At 33.9% G+C, this 22,484-nt stretch overlaps 2 protein-coding genes across 5 annotated transcripts in view; one reads left to right on the forward strand and one right to left on the reverse strand.

Moving 5' to 3' along the window:
* LOC140444177 (peptidyl-prolyl cis-trans isomerase) overlaps positions 1–277 on the forward strand; it is a 17,248-nt gene extending 16,971 nt beyond the window's left edge. For both annotated transcript variants that reach the window (XM_072535890.1, XM_072535891.1), the window contains one exon: positions 1–277. In XM_072535890.1, coding sequence (XP_072391991.1) covers positions 1–215 — 215 coding nt within the window. In that variant the 3' untranslated portion in view covers positions 216–277.
* kairos overlaps positions 226–22,484 on the reverse strand; it is a 190,765-nt gene continuing 168,506 nt past the window's right edge. For 2 of the 3 annotated variants that reach the window (XM_072535888.1, XM_072535887.1), the window contains exon 3: positions 226–22,484. This exon is cut by the window's right edge and continues 6,588 nt beyond it. Coding sequence is in view for 1 of the 3 variants with exons in the window: in XM_072535889.1 (XP_072391990.1) it covers positions 13,708–13,757 (50 nt within the window). In the remaining 2 variants the exon portion in view is untranslated. The other variant, XM_072535889.1, reaches the window with a different exon arrangement.

Here is a 22,484-nt window from a genome sequence, read left to right on the forward strand (position 1 = left end):
GACCTGGTGTAATGTCGATGGCCAATGCTGGTCCAGACACCAACGGATCCCAATTCTTCATCACCACCGTCAAGACTTCCTGGCTGGACAACAGGCACGTCGTATTTGGTAGCGTAGTCGAAGGAATGGACGTCGTCAAGAAAATCGAGGCTTTGGGCTCTCAATCTGGAAAAACATCCAAGAAAATTGTCGTAGCTGACTGTGGTCAATTGTAAATTTATATAATTCTTTTTTTAAAATATGTTTTAGAATAAAATGTCTTACATGGTTAAGAAAATTATTGTAGTTAGTAGTTATTATACAATTCCTAGCTATTTGTGGCTTCGTATATGAACTGTTGGACATAATATAGTGATAGAGCAGGCCCATTCTAATGGGTGAGATAAAATATTCCAACACTTTAAATACAAACCTACTTCTCTGAAAAAAAAATGTCACCCATTAGAATGGTTCAAACACCTTCGCAGGAATAGTTACTAATTGAAGGTTTTGTTTTTTAAACCTTTCTCTGAATACTTAGTTTTAAGAATAACACCTAAGATTTCATTCCAATGCATTGAAATCGAAACCGTACATGTTCAGGCGTTAGCTTTGACTAGCCCTGGTAATATTTTTACACCTGGGCAAAAGTTCTTATTTCACATTTGAGGTTTCTCGATTGATATAGGGACTCATCTCTTTTGTTAGGTACACTACTATCGTAATTATCTCACTAAAAGAAAAATGTACATTCCAGAGTATATTTTTAGTAATGAATTGCTAGTTTGTACTACAGAAGGGATACAACACCATCAAAGACACAGTTGGGATAATATGGAAATATCCAATTACCTCTCCTTTACAAGTGGCAACAGCAACAGTAACAATTGTTCAAAAAATCACATAATTGAATTGTCGATTTTTGAACGCATACAAAACTTTAAAAACTTAAAAAAATTATAAAACAAAGAAATTCAAGAACACAAAATTTCTAATATATTTTTGAACCATCTACATAATTTAAACTAATTTGTCCATTCCAATTAATATTTGTGTTCTTGACAAAAAAAATCGCAACAGTTCGAATCAACATTCAAACTTTTCGCTACTAATGGTAAAAAGTAATATCTCTTTCGATTTTGCATAAAATCTTAACCATTTAAGACGTTTTCCAATTGCTCCGATATAAAAATGATACACCCTTCTCGATATAATGTTCATAAAAGTTCAATGTTTACTTCCCTCTCCCAATTTGATCTACAATAACGCAAAACAAGTATCGTTGCTCGTCATAGATTAAATCACGTTATAAATGGCACCAACATCATATCACATTCGTCAAACGTAGTTGAAATAGTTTAAATGATATTAAAATATTGACTTACAACTTGAAAAAGAGCTTCCAATCTATTGAATGTCGAAATTACTAGTTTTGAGGTTTATTCTAAAAGAATGTTCCAAGTTGCTAGAACACGGCCGCGCATGTTAGTTTTTTGTTTGAAAAATAAAATCATTTGCTGATATTTTCTAATGGGTGACAAGTAAATAAAGACATGAACACTTTACCGACCAGATGGATTGACACGCAGTGACAGATGACATTTAGGATAGGCGACATTCAATATATATGTCAAATGACGTCAATGTCTACTGCGATATAAAGAAAATATAAAGTTAAAAGTTAATTAAAAAGTCTGTTTCAGTTCGGAGTGCTTAAGTAAAATTCTGATTGCAGATGCAAGACAATTACAACCAGATACAGGTGCTCTGACTATCAATCCTAGGTAACATTTCTGGGTTTCTGTAATGTTCGGCCGTTGTCCCTAAGCGAGAAAAGTTTTAACCTTTCTTGTGCTGTCTACTAACATCTTTTAGCTACGTCAGCCAAATTGCCAAAGAAACCGAAGGGGATATGATAAAACCAGATTCTCTGTGAGAAGACTCCCCGCTTTTAAAAGGATAATGAAACCTATGTGCTGGCCAAATACCTATCAAGTGGAGACAAAAAAAAAATAAAGAAGACGTATTTAACTAACATTAACAGAAAGGCATAAACCCAAAATAAATCCACACTGTACAATTGCCAAAGCAAGACAAAGTACCGTGTACCCAAATGCGCTGGCAATTGCACTTGTATGCAAGCCAATAGATAAGCAGAAATGCAACCAGCCTCACACTCGAAGCTCTTTGTTCCAGGTGGTTAGTTGAGGCGACAGAATAACAGCTGTGAGAAGGAGCAAAACTTAAAGCTGCCGAAGGAACCAAGGTAGCCAAAACTCGATATGTTTTGCCTGATAAGAAAAAGGTACCTCAATTTATGTTAAAAACACCTCAAAAAACAGACTGAGAAAGGACTCGAAAGTATTCCACTGCCAGAAATTTAGTCCAGGAAGTATTTGGACTTTCTCATTAGACAATCCATCTATGAAGGCTTGGGAGAAATTACAGAGGCTTCTTTGGCTTTGGTCAGATCCACCATCAGGCCAAAGATTGCCATGAGGATATGTAATCTTTACATTAACTACGATGTTTTATGGAAATTAAATACTATTTTAATTAAATTACTGAATATTTGACGTTTGACGGTAAAATGTGAGTGGAACGAAACCGGTTTTGCGTTTAGTGTATTCGTAATTTTTTGACTGTTAGGTGTAGGTGTATCATCTTGGAAAAACTGTTATAATAGAGTTTTGTGATCTGATGATTTATCCGTTAATAATATTTATATTAATAATGCCATTAGAAATAGGTATGACTTTGCATTTAAATTGTTTCTTATTTTTTTGGTGTTAATCATCGTATGCGAATGCCGACTGATCGAAGAATGGCGGTCAGTTGTTCTAGATTCTTAATGTTTTTTACCAGAATTGTAAGAGGAATGAAATAAATCCATCATAACCAGCAATTTCGTGTTTTTTCTCTTTTATTGAGAGTAATAAATAATTTAATGAGAGTTTAATTATGAATTTTATTAGATTATACAGAATGGAACCAATATGTTTGAAATTAAGACTATATTCACTAAGAATAATCAAAGAGGAAAATGCAATACTTGGGTCATGTGTTGAGAGGCGAAAGATATGAATTACTTCAAGTTATATTGGAAGGAAAAGTACAGGACAAAAGATCAGTAGGAAGAAGCCAGAACTCGTGGCTGAAAGACCTGAGGAGATGGTTCGACCGCTCATCCGCAGAAATCTTTCGCGCAGCAGTTTCCAAAACTACAATTGCCATTTGGATCGCCAACCTTCGAAAGGAGACGGCGCCATGAGAAGAAGATATTCATGAAATATTGCATGGAAGTACGACATATAACGTAACTGATGCCATACTTTTTTTACTAGTGTCGTTCCTGTTTCACCTGAACTAGTTTCACTCCAACTTAAGTAAATTTAAATGAGACACCCTGTATATTTTTGCAGTTTTTAAAAGAACTTTTTAATGATAATTCATGCGTACCAAGTTTGTTAGAAAAAATTTAATAAAAGAAGAAATAAATCACTCTACAGTTGAAGCATAGGTAAATTAATAGACTAAGGCTAATGAAAATAAGTAAAAAAATTACTTCAAATGTTCAAAATGCTCATATTTCATCTCCTGACAAGGTGCAAGCCTTTTATAGCATTCGTGAGTAACTCTTCAAGATTTCTCCACGTATTAGTTCATATTTATCAACAATTTCTTTATCTCAAATCCTGCAAGCATGTTATGGAAAAAAATCTAACGGGTTAAGGTCCAAAGAACAAGCAGGCCACTCTGAATCCTCGTATGTCGAAACCATCGATTTGGAAAAGTGCAAGAGTACTTTGGTCATTTAGTAAATTTAAATACTTGTCACCAGTAAAGTTTCCATCTTTAAAAAATTTGCCTAAAAGCCTATTTTCGAGAATGTTCATCCAAACATTCAACTTTTTGATGCTGGGTGGAGAATTTGCTTCATGAATTCAATAAGGAATCTCCCTTAATCAAGTAAAATTTCCGTGTACGAAAAATTTGGCCCATAAGCCTATTTTGGAGACTTTTCATCCAAACATTTAACTTTTTGATGTTGGGTACGCGCTTCATGAATTCAATAAGGATTTTCCCTTGACCAAGACCAAAGTTACGGCGGTTAACTGCTCATTGCATTATCGGAAAACAATATCTTACAATTCTTAAAACAATTTTTACATTAACAACATTAAAAAAAAAAGAAATCAGGTAAAGTATAACAAATAATGAACGATATAGAAAAACAATAGCTAAGAGATTGCGAAGGGATTAAAAGAAAAATTTCTTTGAACAGAACAAAAACGCAGTATCCAGGAGCACTGGAAACAAAACTATTATGAAGGAAACGATTATATAATTAATTAAAACTATTAATAAACAGAAAAAAACAATAGATCACTGGCGAAATATTAGACCGATGAACGACTGACGTTAACCGAGTGCCTAGAAATAAAAGAATTACGGAAAAACAACGATAAGTTAAGTATGCAAACAAAAACAAAATCGACGAAATAAGCAGAACTTATCGATACAAAAACTAATTCAAAAACAAGAAAATATTAATAAATACGAAATCTTAAGATAACTGAAGACCAATCAGCCGAAATTCAAAAGGAAAATATGGCAAAAAATATGTAATTTATTTCATATACTCATTTTTGTAACTGATTTTATGCAACTCATTTTTCAACTCTAACGCGTGTGCATCGCGTGTGTTGTACAAGTTATGCAACACAATTTTCACGAAAAAGTGCAGAATACATACAAATTTAAAACCACTAAAATTAGAAAACAATTTACAAACAACAAAAATTTATAAAAATGACAAGATTAGCATAAACGTAAATACTTAAAAAAATAACTAACTTGACACTTCGTAATCAAAGAATCTAGAGTATGATCACTGATCAACGAATATAGGCGCTCCATATTTTTAAATAGAACGTCCATATTTATTGGTATGGTTTCTACTAGGAATTTGTGAGGTAGGTAAGAAGGCTCCAGTGTGCATGAAGTCAAATATTGTTGCCCAAAATCAAAAGACTTAAAGCTAAAAACTTGGCATCAGCGGTTGGCAATGTCGGGCTCAAAACTAAATCATGACAATTGAAAGATAGAGGAAGAAAATACACTAAGCCAAGGACGTATTGCTTAAGGAAAAAGTAACATCGACGGTTAAACTGCAAAATCTCTTTAAGTTGATTTTTAGTTCATTGTGACTTTTATACTTTTACATATATTTTAAACTATGAAAGCTTGTAAGTTAATATTTAAATTTAATGGTACTAGTGATATATACAAGAACTTTGCAAAACTAACCGTTAATAAAACAAGGTTTTGGAGTTTAATTTTGTGTGACTTCCAGAAACTATTTCATGACTTGAGTGGTAACTGTCAATTTAGGTGTTGTGGTATCAAGAAGATAATAACTATTCTTATTACACAGTTTGCATAATTAATTTAGGAGGAAAATAATATCCTAAGCTTGATAAAAACAGACTAAAATTTGCCAAGAGGTAAACAGGGTAACTGTTTACTAACTAAGCGTACTGTTTTATATTTTTAATATAAAGTTATCTTGCTCGTAATAAATACGTTGGTACAAGATATTTAGGCATCACTTAATGATAATAATTGCGCTGATAAAAGCCGTGATTTAAAATCTTTATCTCAGAGTTTGAATAATATTAATGGTCATGCCATAATTTTAAATTCTGAAGAAACCGAACCATTTGAAGACAGTGGATCTGAATACCTATGTGGTGTCTGCCGATGACAATGATGAAAGTGAACAATTTACCAATGAAGCTGAAACTGACAATAAAAATCAAACCAAAAACAAAAGGACAAGAAAATGGAATGTACACAAAGAAAAATGTATCTTCTTTCGGTGCCCATTCGTTTCGAATATTGGCGATCATTCTGGCTATAATTATTTTATTAACTGATGCTTTAAATAGATTAGTTGTTGTTGTGGAGAATCATTTCCTCAGGTTTTTTAACCACTATAATCTTTTTCTCTCAATTCCTTGCTTTCCGCATACTTTGCCTTGAAGGTTTATTTTCGGTAATATGTATTTAGTGCCGTTTCTCATTAACCATATATACTTCCTAGAAAAATGTCAATATAATCACGGCTATTCCCTGGTGAAGCATTGATTACAAACGTTGACTACATATATGTTTTAGTATTTGGTATAGTTACTATTAAAATTGAACCTTTATCTTTAACATCTGTAGTGATCATTTTAACGAGCTCGTCACACCTGAAAATCCTGAAATTCCGAAAATGAGATGAGCCTACAAAACAAAGAAAAAAAAACTCCCTAGGGAGTAAAAGTACTTTACCTTCCTAGAGACTTATGATTTATTCACATTCATTCTATTGGTTAGTCTTCTTCATTCTACTTTTCTAAGATATTACAAGGGTACACAGCAAACTATTGGTTAATAAATAATACAAAAACCAACTTTGTTCATATTTTTCTTTATTGAAACACTGTGAAACCATTGACTAAACTAAACATGGGTTGAAACCAATCCTCTGGCAAATTCCTTACTACGTTACAACATCAACAACGGGTATTTTTTAAAAATCAGAAAAATAACAATGATAATAATTGTCCATTTATTATGTACAATAAAAATACTATCCGTGCACAACGTTTGTGACTCACAAGAAGCTCTGATACGATTTCGTATATATATATTAATAACAATTATTGTGTTAATGGTTGGAATTTGTCTTTTTCTATTTTAGTTTTAGAAGAAAAATTATACTTTTTCGTTAAAAAAATTGTAATGAACTACAAAATATATTTAAAAATATGTAAAAATAAAATTTTATAAAAAAACTTGTACACTTCATTGTGTGTGTTTTCTGTATAAGGTGTATTAACATTGTAGCGAAGCCGGACCTGAAGCGGCTTCTAAACAACTTTTGCCACTCCAATGAATCACCTGCTTCGAGAGTATTGGCACATATTGGACTGTTCATCTGCATTATTTCGAGTATTATTGCAAAGGTATTTTGAAATTAAGTAAAGCAATATTGTATAAATAAATAAAAGTTTAAATAAATGAAACCGTTAGTTTTATTTCGTTTTACAATACCAATACTCAATGAAATAAAAGAAAATGACCTTCTATAGACCACAAACGACGTGAACTTCGTATATACAAGTATATTTTAGAATGTAGCTTTAAAGTTTTTTTATATTTAACAAAATACATTTTAAACCTCGGGGATTGTCGATATAAGTACATTGTCTTTTTATTCTACTAAATAACATATGGTCCAAATAATTTATTTACAAACATGTACTATACATAAACTTTGACCAGCAAAGTTCATATTTTTGTTAAAAGACTAACATTGATTGATGTAATGTCTATAATTTATGGTCAATTTTGCTCCTTCAGTGCATACATTATCATTAGCAGCGTAAATAGAAATTTAATACCTTTCTTATTACTCACAAACATACATAATAGAGCCAATAATCTGTGGTTTTTTGCACATGTTCTTTATAATATAGGGGAGAGTCGGCTAATGGTGCACGTTGGATAATTGTGCGCATCAGTGTTTCCAATCTCCATTTACTAAAATGGCAAAAACTATATTGTCTCTCCATTTGGTGCCCGATTATTTTTTGTTTTTATCCAATTTTGTGTTATGCGATAAAGTGAAATGTAGTGTAATGTTGTGCATTGCGCACTGCTTTCATCAACAGAAAATTCTGGCTCGTACTTCGATTCAGACGGGATGAAACTATTTTGCACTCTATCTTCACTTTCTGAATTACTAGAAGTTTCGTCACTTGATTGTAGTCTTCTTCTTCTTCTTCTTTTGGCATCATAACCCTGGATGGGTCTTTGCCTGTCTGGCTATGTCCTTCCATTCAGATCTCTCTTGTGCCCTTCTTCTCCATTGTCTTATGTTCATTGTTTTCAGGTCGTCTTCCACGTCATCTAACCATCTCGTTCTGGGCCTTCCTTTTTTTCGCCTTCCTATGGGCTTCCATTGTAACATTTTCTTAGTTGTTTTTGCATCGCTTTGTCTCTGCACATGTCCCAGCCATGACAGTCTTTGACTTTTCACAAATCTTACAATGTCATAACCTTCATTTAACTCATTAACCTCGTCGTTTCTCCTGATTCTCCATGTGCCATCTTCCTCTTGTACCGGGCCATATACTTTCCTCAGTATTTTTCTCTCGAATGTCCTTAGTTGGGCTTCATCTTTTTTCGTCATTACCCAAGTTTCACATCCATAGGTTACTACGGGTCTAATCAGTGTTCTGTAGATAGTCATTTTGGTTCTTTTGTCTAATAATTTCGATGTCATCAATCTTTTATTAGCATAGTATGTACGATTCCCGCTGGAAATACGTGCATTAATTTCGCTACTTACGGAGTTCTTCTGATTGATTTCTGTGCCGAGATATGTAAAGGCATCCACTCGTTCGATAGTATAGTTGTCTATTGTGATATTATTTTCATTGTCAGTTATTCTTTTGACTGTCATATACTTCGTTTTTGCTTCGAAAATTCTGACTCGTACTTCGATTCAGACGGGATGAAACAATTTTGCACTCTATCTTCACTTTCTGAATTACTAGAAGTTTCGTCACTTGATTGTAGGCTACCATCATCTAATTCACCCATCAATATTTTTTCGGCTTCCAATTCCAATTCTAACTGGGATAAGGGTTTCAATTTTTTTAGCCGTTTTTTAATTAAATTGTATGAGAAAAGAAAATAATAATACCAAGATAAAAAAAAACTTACGTTAACACTAACCTTTCGTAAAAAATACGAAGCAACTGCGATCTTGTGGTTAACGACTGGGACTGCACAGAGAAAGGCAACTACACTGTGAAAGTGTGAATGCACTTGATAAGCTGATTACCGAAGCAGCGTTTGCCAGGCCCAAAAAATTTATTTCCCCAAATTATGTTTGAAAAGTTGCCAGATTTTGAACAGAATTCCCCATATTTATATATTTCAGTTTTTAACAAATCTTCTATGCATGCAACCCGTGTTGAGCTGTGTGTTGCCTGCCATGTAGGTTACCGATATTATATCCAGTCCATCGAGCAAAAAGACAAAAGAGGGAATCTAATCGTTATGAAAAGGCGACCAAAAAAGTGGCCTCTGATGGCGGACATATCCGGAAATCCGAATGCGCCAAATTTAAATTTTCCGACACTTATTAACAGTTGCTATAAAATAGTTTTCAGAATGTGTCTTAGACGAGACAGTTTTAATTAAATATTAACGATAACAGTCTAAAATGTGAAACAATTGTTAAAAAACTTCAATATAAATAAGATTTCATGTGACAGTTGGGACAAATAATAACATAACCCAACTAAATTTGATTTCTTAAACAAAGAAAGACTCTCTTTCCTTGTTTAATTTGGCCTCTCAACGTGGCACTTCCTGTCTAACAATATTTTTGCCCCCACTACCTTTACATTCCCTCTTTTGTCTTTTTGCTCGATGATCCAGTCATAGGAGTTTTCAACGCTTCTTGTTTGTTTCGAGCTTCTATCATATAAGTATGGCGTATATTAATATTATACAGGGATTATATGACAGAAACTCGCAACAAATGAGAAGCGTTGTAAAGTCCTATTAGTGGCACTGACAGGCATAGTAATTGTTTTTGACATTATTGACAGTATGAGAGTTATTATATAGAATTACCTACAGGAAATTACAAATGACAATGCCATGCCTCATGAGTCCTAAGAAGTCTTGATAATTTTATTTGTTTCTTGTAAGTCGGGGAACCCAAGACCTACACAGGTGGTTCATAATAGATGACAGTGTCAGGGAACCCCAGTCCAGGCAATATCATTGTTCGCGGTAGGGCCAATTCACCAAACTGTATTGAGTGTGGCCTATATGTGGAATCAGTCACCGCGTAAATTAAAGTAAATGAGTAAATTTTTTACTAAATTTAATAACATATTTTAGCCAGTTTGATTTCCCCAGATATTAGTCATTTTAAAAAGTTTTTCCCCAAAGATTCTCAATTTTCCCCAGTTCTGAGGAAAAATCCCCAGACCTGGCATCCCTGTACCGAAGCTACTCCAATACCTACGCTTCTACAATTCATGCAAGGTTACCAAATCTTAAAAAAATAATCAGGGTTCGTATATTTTACGAACGGTTAGTGTTCTAGGGTTAAATTAGGCCCTGTACAAAAAATTTTAAGCAAATTTTGCATAGTTAATTATTTATTTTTGTCAAGACTTTGTTTACACAAAAAACCACGGATTTTATACATATCCAACCCACAAACGTATAAATCTCATTTCCTTAATATCCGCAATACTCACTGAAGAAACAAATTTATATTCAACGACACTATTTTTCTAGCTCACTTCTAGGGTATAAACATTATAGATAACATCTTATGTATGTGTATTAATTTAAAATTTCAGTTCGTTCGTTTTAATTGGAACTTTGAAAAATAATTACTTTAAAAAGAACGGACCGTACATGTTACAAATCTAATTAAGTTTCTTTAAAAAGAAATTTTTTTGTGGGTCTTTAAAAGATTTGTGTTAAAAAGTTCTTTTTAAAGTTTATTACATTTTATGGATCTTAGTTAATAGAGAGGATATAATCACTTTGATTTGAACAAAGAATAACTAAAAAGAATGCTTGCAATTTTATATTGTTTAATGCAGTGTACTAAAAATTTATCTAGTTCGATTTATCGAGTATAGTTCACCAAATGCAATTTGTTGACTAAAATTTCATTAAAAATAGTTTGGTTACAAGCAAGATCATTGGTCAGAATTTGTAATAATAATAATTACTGTACATTTTTGATAAAAAATCATCCATTAAAACATCTGAAATACATTTTTTTTTCTATATTCTAGTTTCAGTTTTAATATTTTTAAAATATAGATATTTTTCTACTCTTCCTCGCTTTAAAAATCCTTTACATGTCTTTTTGAAACCTAAAAGAGTTATTAATCTTTTATATAAGATATCACTGCGTGGCAAATGCCATTCGATACTCGATACCACATCTCGCTCGTATTTCCTCACTTCTTACTCTGTCCCTTAGAGTTTGGTTTGTTATTTTTCGTAAGACTTTCATTTCTGTTATTTTTAGTAGTCTTTGTGTTTTTGCCGTATCTGCTCTTATTTTCACTGTGTACGTTATTATCGGTCTTATTGTTGATTTATATATCCTGGTTTTCGTTTCCGTTGTGAGGTATTTGTTTCTCCAGATTGTGTTGTTGAGACATCCTGCTGCTCTGTTTGCCATGTTCACTTGTTTTTGTACTTCTTCCACTTTTCCGTAGCTTGACAGTTTTATTCCCAAGTATTCAGTTTCCATCACTTGCTCTATTATTTTGTTATTTACGACTAGTTTACATCGTCTCGGTTCCGCTGATATCACTATCGTTTTAGTTTTCTCTGTTGAGATCTCCATGTTGTATATGAGCGCCGTATCTTCGAATTCTTTAATTAATCTTTGTAGGTCATCTTCATTTTCGGCTGTTATTATGGCGTCGTCGGCCTAGCATATTATCCTTATTTCCTTTTCTTCCATTCTATATCCTCTTCTTTTTTTACCTTTCTTTATGATTTCATCCATTATCATATTAAATATTAATCGCTCAGCGAATCTCCTTGTCTAATGCCAGTTTCATATTTGATAGGTTGCGATAGTTTTCCTTTACATCTTACCATAGCTATGTTATCTTTATATATATTCTCAATGGTTTTTACTAAATCCAGTGATATTCCCTTTTCATATAATAAATATATCGCGTCCCGAATTCTCACTCTATCAAACGCTTTTTTCAAATCTATCAGACACATATGCTGGTTTGTTGTATTCCAGCGACTTTTCTTTTATTTGTCTTAGTACAAAAACTGCATCCGTGCATGATCTTCCTGTCCGAAATCCTTGCTGTTCCTCTTGCAGAGATATTTGTTCGTTTATTTTTGTCGCTATTATTCTTGTTGTCAATTTGAGTGTTGTATTTAATAGATTTATTGCTCGATAATTATTGGGGTCTTTCTTATCTCATTTTTTAAAGAACATCACCATGATCGCTCTCCTCCATTCCTCTGGTATACTGTTCGTGGTGATTATTTTATTAATAAAAAGTTGCAGTTGTGGTACAAGAAGATCACTTCCATATTTTAAGAGTTCATTTGGTATTTGATCTTCTCCTAGTGGTTTTCTGTTTTTTAATTTGTTTATTCCTTCTTTCACATCGTTTTGGGTGATTTCGGTCGTTTCCTCAGTTATTATATTTGGCGTTTATGATAAAGGTTCTTCGTTTTGTTTTTTAAACATTTCTTTCAGGAAGGCCACCCATGTATCCTCTTGTATGTGTTCTATTTCAACTAGTTCTTTCATTTCGCTTCTTTGTTGTCTTATGAAGCGCCATACTTGTTTCTTTCTGTTATCCATAGAAATCCATCTCTAGTCCTTTTGTGAATCTTTCCCAGTAATCTGTTTTTGTTTTTCTTACCAATTGATGAGTTTCAAATTTTCTAATTTTATTTTATTAAAGAATGATGGACATTTTTTAATTAACTTGTCTAATATATATTTTGGAAATTCTTTGGCGCAACTTCTAAATTTTTAATCGTCTAAGAGGTCAATAATTTGCAAATCTTCAAAATTTGAAAAAGGAGTATCTATTTGTATAATCATAGTATCCAAAATTTCAAAATATACTCGTTTTTGATCTGTGTCTGTGTTGTGCCTTTCTCTTTTTTTGGGGGGTCAAAACGTCACTGCGTATATATTGGAAATTACTATCATTACGAAAATCTCTGAGATTTTGCACCAGTTTTGTTATTTAATTTTTGAAATAAATAATGTTAGTTGACTGATTCTGAACAACATTGAATATCAAATCGGTTTGGATAAACACTTTCCTAGAAATATTTAAAAGAATATTAAAAGAGTAATCATTTAATAAAGTTTTCAAACTAACTGCTTCACGTAACGAGATATCACCACTTTCAAAATCGTCGCCTTTAATAATAAAATCAAAAACTTCCAAAAGCTATTCACGAAAATTTGCTACAGTGAAAACTAACCGAGATTTAAAATTCCATCGCGTCTGACAAACTGTTGGCATTTTTTTTCGAAACAAATTGTTGTAAAACATTCGTCTGCTTGTCTGCTTAGGCGAGCTTGAAGCAATTCCGCTTAAACTGGCAAAAAAAGATATTCTTTAATTTTTTACGCGTATCCTGCAAAACTAAATTCATTCTATGCGCATGACAGTGAGTAAATAAAGCTTGCCTTGCAATAGTTTATCACAGTAGCGCCGTCATAAGTTTGCTCTACCAATTTATTTTCGATATCAAAAAATTTTAATCTGTCCTTTAAAACACCAAAAATATATTCTGCCTTATGGCTCTTACTTAATTCAGTAAAACCTAAAAACCTCTCATAAAAAATATTACCACGTAACGCGTATCGAACAACAATAAATTGATACAATTATTGTGAATGACATGATATATCAGTAGTTTCATCTCCTTCTAGCGTAAAGCAAATGGTTTCCTGAATCTCAGATTCAATAACGTTATTTAAAATGTAACTAATTGATTCTTTTAATTCATTCTCGATTGTTTTAGATACGCCGCTAAATGTCTTTAAATCAGAAAATCAATTAGAAAATTCCAAATCGTATTTCTTAAATATTTTTATTAGTTCTTTATAATTACATTGATTTAACAAATGCTCCGATTCATTGTGTCGCCTAAATGAAATTCCTGACAACCTAAAAAAATTACAATATTAAGTAAACAAGGTAAAACTGCGTGTTTATTTTGTACATACAATTTCGTTATGTTTAATAGCATTCTCGCGTTACTTGTACTATTTGATTCTAGTAGAGATTTTTGAATAAATTAATATCCTTGCTATCTAGGTGTATGTGTTTCAATGCATGTATGAGTCTACTTTACTAAAAATGTATTATTATTTAATACTAATTTCTTTTAACAATTAAAGTAAAAATAATAATTAGTATAAAATACTGTTATCTGAGGAATATTAGGATTCTCATATTCTTGTAAGCTGAAAAATTACTTTATGAATTAAGTATAATAATGTACTGTATATAATTTTTGTAAATTTATAAAAAAAAATCAGTAAAATATTTGAGCCCCGAGCCCGATTATCCAGGTTTAAAAGCAAAGACAATATCACGTCGTACCTTCCTTCGTTACGTCAAACATAAAGTTATAGTTAAGTAACTATCCCACTTGTGTTTGGAGATTGTTTGGGAGTGGGAAGGTCACGTGGTGAATAAACCCAGCGCATTAGAAAGAGATGCAAAAACTGCTCGCATCTTTTTTCTCTGTCGTACTGGGGGAACGGTTTTAGATTGAAACGCGCAGTCTAGGTATTTGACTTTTAACTTTACTTTTAATTTTTCTCGTCACATTTTTTCGCTAGGATTTTGTCGATGAGATTGTCGGTGAAATTTTATTGGTGAACGCTTATGGTTGAACTTTTATCAACGGACTTTTCAGTTACTCATTATAACCAGCTCTATATTTAACGGATACGGTCGACCAAAAACTAATTTATTCGATTTAATTAAAGAAAAGCCAGCTAATTGATTTTGCCAAGACATAAGAAAAAAATTGTAATATCATAATGTTCCAATATTCTCATTTCTTTATGTTTAAATCAAAGTGATTAGCCATAAATATATAAGTCATCATCAGGTTTACACGTCACAATATTTTAGACCATTTACCGAGTAAATGCTGAAAGGCCCTTTTTATCATAAATCTTCGTCTATCATATTAATATGTTCTATATATAAGGACACCTAAGGAAATACTGATTGTACTCCAAATTAGAGATAAGACACATTTATATTGTTAACATTGATATTTTTGTTTATCTACGGGGATTATGTACACAGACTGCTCTACCGACATTATTGTGCGGTACGTGACTTATGTTTTAATAAGAAATGGCAAGTTTTAAAATATACAATGGGATAATAATTGTGATTGAATTATGATATGTGGTTACAAAAATAAAGATTTACATAAAACCAAAACATTCCCTTGTAATATGCCTAAATAGCTTGGTAAGTTGTTTTAGTTGCCATCGTTAATGTCATTATTCGCGTAAATAACACGACTAATTAGAAAGACAGATCAATTTTGTTTTCAAGGGAGAGAACTTTAGGGATAATTTTTAGCCCTCAAGGTTTAATTCCCTAGCAAACTAAAATATGCTCATTTGTACAGTACTCTTACGTTTGAACCCTTTAATAGGTGGTGGGAAAATCAATTCCCACCAACAAATATTTGTTTTATGGGCAATGTTTTATTATTTTATTGGAATTGAAATTTACAAACAGTATCAGCGCTGTAACATTCCCCATAAATTAATAAGGCTCGTAAAAACAACTATGAGTAAAGTGATCTGCAGAGTGCAAATACAAGGCGATATGTCACAAGCGTTTGAAACATATGCAGGGTTAAGGCAGGGAGACGCGCTGGCGTGCCTTCTCTTTAATATAGCGTTAGAAAAGACTATAAGAGATGCCGAGTTACACAATAGGGGAACAATCTTTAATAAATCAACGCAGATTATGGCTTACGCTGACGATCTGGATTTGATCGCACGTACTACACGAGGACTTAAAGAGATGACTTCCACCTTCTTGACAGCCGCACAAAATATGGGCCTTAAAATAAACGAGGAAAAAACCAAAATGTTAGCATCTATTCCAAATAACAGAGATAGAGCTAGAAACGCCGAAGAAAACTTCAGTATAGACCAATATAATTTTGAGGTAGTAAATAAGTTTACATATTTGGGTTCTCTCATAACAAACGATAATGACACATCTGAAGAAGTAAAACGGAGTGTACTGCTAGCAAACAAATGTTATTTTGGACTAAGCAAGCAGCTAAAAAACAGAAATTTTAGCCAAAAAACCAAACTAATAATATATAGAACACTCATCCTACCAGTGCTGACATATGGGTCAGAAACATGGACCATCTCCAAAACAGACGCAAATCTTCTGCTCGTATTCGAAAGGAAGATACTAAGAAGAATAATGGGCGCATTCTGTGAGAATGTTATTTGGAGAAGGCGATATAATTTCGAATTGTACGAGAAGTATAAAAAAATAGTAAATGGTAGAGATGTAATATCTGGACATGTGTCAAGAGCAAATGAAAATTACCCACCCAGATGAACTCTATTATCGGTCCCAGTGGGAAATAGGAGTAGAGGCAGACCACGACTGAGATGGAGGGACGGTGTGGACGAGGACGCAAGGAAAATCGGCGCGGCAAATTGGCAACGGTTGGCGATGAACAGAAACGACTGGAGAAATAGACTGGGGAAGGTCAAGGCTCAACTAGAGCTGTAGCACCACTGATGATGATGATGATCAGCGCTGTCATCTTAGCAAATATTGTTAAAGTGTTCTGCATTACACTACATGGTTAGAGATGGAATCTGCACAGATGACAATTAACATTTAAGTAACAGTTGGGATTTTTTTTATCAATTTGCTGTCTATTTTGTGTAGTTTTGTGAGATTTAAATTCGTAGAATAGAAATAAGATAGGAAATAAGGTTTATTTTGTATACATTATGTGATATAACGGTTATCTTTTATAATTATTTATTTAACAATCAATTTAGTTATTTTGAGAAGTTTTGTATTGGAATATATATGGGAAACATATTTCCCACTACCCAATAAAATCATGTGTAATTTTTTAGCGGAAAATATATTTTTCACTGTAACTGTTTATGTCATTAACTAATCAGCAAATTTCTTGCAGTTATGTTGAATTTGAATAATTCTTAACGTAATATGGAGACTGCTATAAACTACTCATATGTCTCAAAAGGAAAATCTTTGACCAATGTGTGTTACCTGTACTCACTTATGGAGCAGAATCATTAACACTTACAAAAAATGTAGTGAATAGAAAAGGAGCGAAATTCAGAGGTCTATGGAGCGCTATATGTTGGGTGTCTCTCTAAAAGTCCGAATTCCAAACGAAGAAATACGTTGTAGAACAAAAGCAACAGACTCTGTCGAAAAATTGGGTCGCTAAAGTTGGAATTGGGCAGAACACATCGCCAGATTATTAGACAACCGATGGACAAAACGTATAGTCCACTGGAGACCAAGACAAGAAGTACTACGGAGCAGAGGACGCCCACCAACCAGATGGACTGACGACCTGAAGAGTGTTAGCGGCAACTGGACGCAAGCCGCACAAGACAAAGACAAATGGAAAGAGCTGAGGGAGACCTATGTCCAGCAGTGGACGCATACAGGTTTCACCATCATCATCACGTAGCGCTACAACCCTGCGTGGGTCTTAGCTGACTGTACAACTTTCTTCCAATTTGTTCGGTCTTCCATCAACCTAGGGTCAAATGGAATGTTCATTTTCCGGAGATCTGCTTGGATGTTATCTCTATATCGCATTCTGGGACGCCCGAGTGGTCTTTTGCCTGTGGGAATCTCCTCCCAAATCAGTTTTACAGTCTGTGCACGTGGCCTGCCCATCTTAGTCGCTGTGATTTAATTTCTTGGACAATATCGGCGTCATTGTAGAGTGCTTTTAATTCGATATTGGTTCTGATCTTATACTGGTTTGTGGTGATGTCATTTTCGATCAAAGCGTCTGAGCGTTTCTTCGTTTGCTTTGGTCATGGTCCACGTTTCGCATCCATATGTTATTACAGGTTTGACGATGGATTTATAGATTTTGATCTTTGAACTTCTTGTAAGATTTTTTGATTTTATAAGCTTATTTAGTGCGAATAGACAGCGGTTTGCAGATTGGATTCTGCCTTTTATTTCTTCAGTAACATCGTTGTCAGCTGTGATTACGGCCCCCTTCTTCTTCTCATTGCGCCGTCTCCTTTCGAAGGTTGGCGATCCAAATGGCAATTGTAGTTCTGGAAACTGCTGCGCGAAAGATCTCTGCGGATGAGCGGTCGAACCATCTCCTCAGGTCTTTCAGCCACGAGTTCTGGCGTCTTCCTACTGATCTTTTGCCCTGTACTTTTCCTTCCAGTATAACTTGAAGTAATTCATATCTTTCGCCTCTCAGCACATGACCCAAGTATTGCATTTTCTTCTCTTTGATTATTCTTAGTAATTCTTTTTGTTTACACATGCGACGAAGTACCTCAACATTAGTAACTCTTTGTACCCATGGAATCCTCAACATTCGTCTGTATATATACATCTCAAAGGCATCTATTCTTTTTTCTACTTCGGAGTCCATTGTCCAACTTTCACAGCCATACAGTAAGACAGAAAAAACGTAACAAAGATACTTAAAACGTTGTACTCTTTCGAAATTGAAGGTGTTGACCGTCACATTTTGTCCTATTCTGTCTCTTATTTCATATCATCATATTCTATCATATATTTCGTCTTCTCTTCATTAATCTTCAGCCCTACTTCACTTGTTGCTCCTTCCACCTTATTGAAGATGTCTTTCGTGGATAGGATGGAGTCTCCAACGAGATATATGTCATCTGCATATGCGAGTAATAGCTTGGGACCTTGAACCGATAACAATTCTGTTTTTATTGCGGCCGACCTCATGGCTTTCTCTAATACAAGGTTAAAAAATAGTGGAGATAACTCATCACCCTGTTTGTGTCTACTGTTGATTTCAAAGCTGCCAGACAGTTTATTATTTACACGTACTTTAGATATTCCACCCTCCATACAGACTTTGGTCATCCGAATGGGTTTCTTTGGTATTGAGAATTCCGCCATGGCATTCCATACTTGGCTTCTTTCTACGCCATCATATGCCTGTCGAAAGTCTATGAAAAGATTGTGTATGGGTCTGTTATACTCCTGTCACTTTTCTAGAAGTTGTCTCAGCGTGAAGAATAGTTGATCTGTAAAACCGGCTTGATATTCGCCTAGAACATTTTCAGCATAAGGGATTAGTCTACTAAGAATGATGTTTGAGAGGGTTTTATATGCCGTGTTTAGGAGTGAAATTCCTCTATAATTTGCGCATTTTATTTTGTCACCTTTTTTGTGGATGGGCACTATTATGTTTTCCTTCCATCGTGCTGGTATCCTATCTTCTAACCAAATGTGCATTATAAGCTGGTGGAATTGGCGATGTAGCATACCTACAGGTTGATGATGATAAACTACTTGTGTACCTTACCTGACAAGGAAATCATTTTCTATCAAGACTGTGAGAATGACGCCGAATAGGAAATAGAATTTCTGAACTGCACTGCAATCTCTGAAAATAATAGAAACTGTTGCGCATGTAGTGGCAATATGGCAAATGAAATTGTACTGTCTAATTTACCTCCAGAAGATGTTGTTCAAACCCAAGAGGAGAATAACAATACAGAACATATACGGAGTCAGGAAACTGATTAAATTTTTAGTAAACAGATTGACTTTCGTGAAACTCTGGAACGCTGTTTTCAGTTGTCAAAACACGACAGAGAAATAACTTATTTTTTGAAGATTTTTGGTGATGAAACTCTACAAATAATTGTACCTAATAAAGACCTAAATAAAAAGTTAAATAAGTGAAAAGTTGTGAAAACGTACACCTAAAATTAACTTTTGATAAAAATTTTTATCGTAGTACTTAAGTATATTTTGTTCATGTTCATGAAAGGGTTAAGGTTACTTCACCAATAGCCCTCCAAGATTAAGTAACCTTAATCGGTGACCTCATAGAGCTCATACTCGGTCGTCCAAAATATAATAAATCCAATTGTAAGTCTTCTTCTAAACAATTCATCAGGCTTGCTAGGTAATAAAACTTGTTTATTATTTCATTTCAAATTCTAGTATAGATGATTTTCTTTAGTAATATTTTTCTGCAGATACAAAAAATCAAAATCAAAACCTAGGTAGATTTATCAAAGAGACTGTCGTTTATAAAATATTGAAGGTGTATAAAATTATTTCACTTTATTTTTGTACAAATTACAACTCTCCAAGGCATCATTACAAGGGATGATTTTGCGATTAATTAAAGAGCAAAATGTAACTAGAATGTATGTTAGAAATAACTAAAATTGGATCAAAATTAGAAATTGTATTATTCCATCTTTTAACGATTTGAGTAAAAACAGTTATAATATTTGATATTTTTCTAGTATTATACAGAATAAGGAAATTTTTAGTGGATACCTACAGTTAGAACGAAGTAAAAATGCTGCTACTCTGAAAAGATTTGTGGTTGTTGTGTTGAACCACGTACGTAGATTTTTCATGTAGGAAATTCTTCGCCTTCCCAGTTCTTGTTTTCCTTCTACTTTTCCTTGAATAATTAATTGCAAGTTAGGCAAGGATGCGTCTTGTCTCCGACGCTTTTCAACGTGTACTCACAGGTCATATTCAGAAAAGCCTTATTGGAAAGAAAAGAGGGAATAAGAATTGGTATAGAAATCATAAACACCACGAGATTTGCAGATGACACGGTAATTATGACTGAGAGTGTAGAAGAACTAGAAACTTTACTAGATGCAATAAATAGTGAATGCATTCAAATGGGACTTGACATCAACACAGATAAGACCAAATTTATGATAGTATCAAGGAGTCCAATAAATAATGAACAACTAACTCTTGGTGGACAGCAAATAGGCAGAGTGACAAAATTTAAATATCTAACACAGAATTAGATCCAGACCAAGAGATCAGGGTACGAATAGAAATGGCAAGGGCAGCGTTCTTAAAATTCAAGCAATTGTTCTGTGACAAAAATCTGAATACTGCGCTGAGACTGAGGTTTGTTGAATGTTACGTCTGGTCGCAACTATTGTACGGGGTAGAAACATGGACATTAAAAGCGCAAATAATTAAGAAGCTTGAAGCCTTTGAACTTTGGATATACAGGAGAATGTTGAGAATCCATGGACTGCCAGGGTCACCAATGAAGAAGTGCTGAAAAGGATGGGTAGAGAAAAAAAAATTGTTGAGAACAATAAAAGTACACAAGACTGCATACCTTGGACACATACTAAGAAATGATAAATATAGTCTTTTGCAGGTCATCATGCAGGGTAGAGTCGATGGCAAAAAGGAAATAGGTAGAAAGAGGAAGTCATGGCTGCGAAATATTCGAGACTGGACAAACATGACTGTAGACGAATTATTCCACGTTGCAAAAGACAAAAAAACTTTTAAAAATGTGGTCGCCAACCTCCGTTAATATGGACGGCATAGGAAGAAGAAGAATTAATTGCAACAACCCATATCTTTCGCTGTTTCTGATGATGTTACCGAGTTATTCAATTTTGGCTGTTTTTATTGTGGTTAACAACTCTTTTTCTTTTTGCATCCTTAATAAAACGTCCTGGTTACTAACGTGGTCGGTATAGGATATCTTCAGGATTCTAAGATAAAGCCACATTTCGAAAGCCTCAATTTTTTTACAGGTAGCGTCTGTGAGAGTTCACGACTCACCTTTATACAACAGTATAGGAAAGATATAACATCTTAGTAGCCTGATTTTTATGGGTACTGATTAATCATGGTATTTGAATAGCTTAGCCATTTTTTGAAATGCAGATCTTGCTTTCTTTATTCTACATTTTATTTCTAGGGAATGGTTCCAATTTATTGACGTTCGTACCAAGGTAGGTGTATGTTTTTGCTCTTTTTGTTGGTTGACCATTCACACTGATTCTTTCAATTTGATTTTCCTTCCTAGAGATCATCATACATTTTGTTTTCTTAATGTTCAGTGAAAGTCCATATCTCTGACTCACTGTGATTCTATGCATTAACTCCTGGAGGGCTTCATACGTGTAAGCGAATAGCACCGTGTCATCCGCTTATTTGATGTTATTGATACATTCTCAGTTAATTCGAATTCCGGCTTCAACATCCTCTACTGATTCTTGAAATATTTCCTCAGAGTATATGTTGAACAGCAAGGGTATACATTTGTGTAGGACCTCACGTTTGTTTTTGATGTCATCGGATTTCCCTGCCAGTAGCGCACCTAGAATTTGCCTCTGGGGGGGGGGGTTTGGTTGGTCACCATTTTTTTTATGATGTTACCTCCATTTTGAGTCCTTAACATGTGTAAGTAACAGTGACTGAATAGGGTCCTGGGGGGGGGGTTAACCTCCAAACCCCTCCCCCCCTCGGTGTGCCACTGTTCCCTGCTCTTGTACGGATAGACGATGTTTAATTCCAGTAAAGATTGCTAATAATTCTTAGATCACAGGTGTTTATTCAAATATTTGTTAATATCTCCATCAGCTGGTCGTGTTTTATTGCATTAAATGCTTTATGGTAATCAATGAAGCATGCATAAATATCGCAATTCACATCTCTATATCGTTGAACTGGCACTTGTATGCTAAATAGAGCCTCTCTCGTACCCTGTGTACGGCTGCAAGGTCTATATATTCTTTGATGTATGATTTTTAAAAATAACTTAAAATTTAAACACTTATCGTTAACAAATATATATCCTATGAA

The sequence above is a fragment of the Diabrotica undecimpunctata genome, chromosome 6 (assembly GCF_040954645.1).
Source record: "Diabrotica undecimpunctata isolate CICGRU chromosome 6, icDiaUnde3, whole genome shotgun sequence".
In the NCBI taxonomy this organism is placed as follows: Eukaryota; Metazoa; Arthropoda; class Insecta; order Coleoptera; family Chrysomelidae; genus Diabrotica; species Diabrotica undecimpunctata.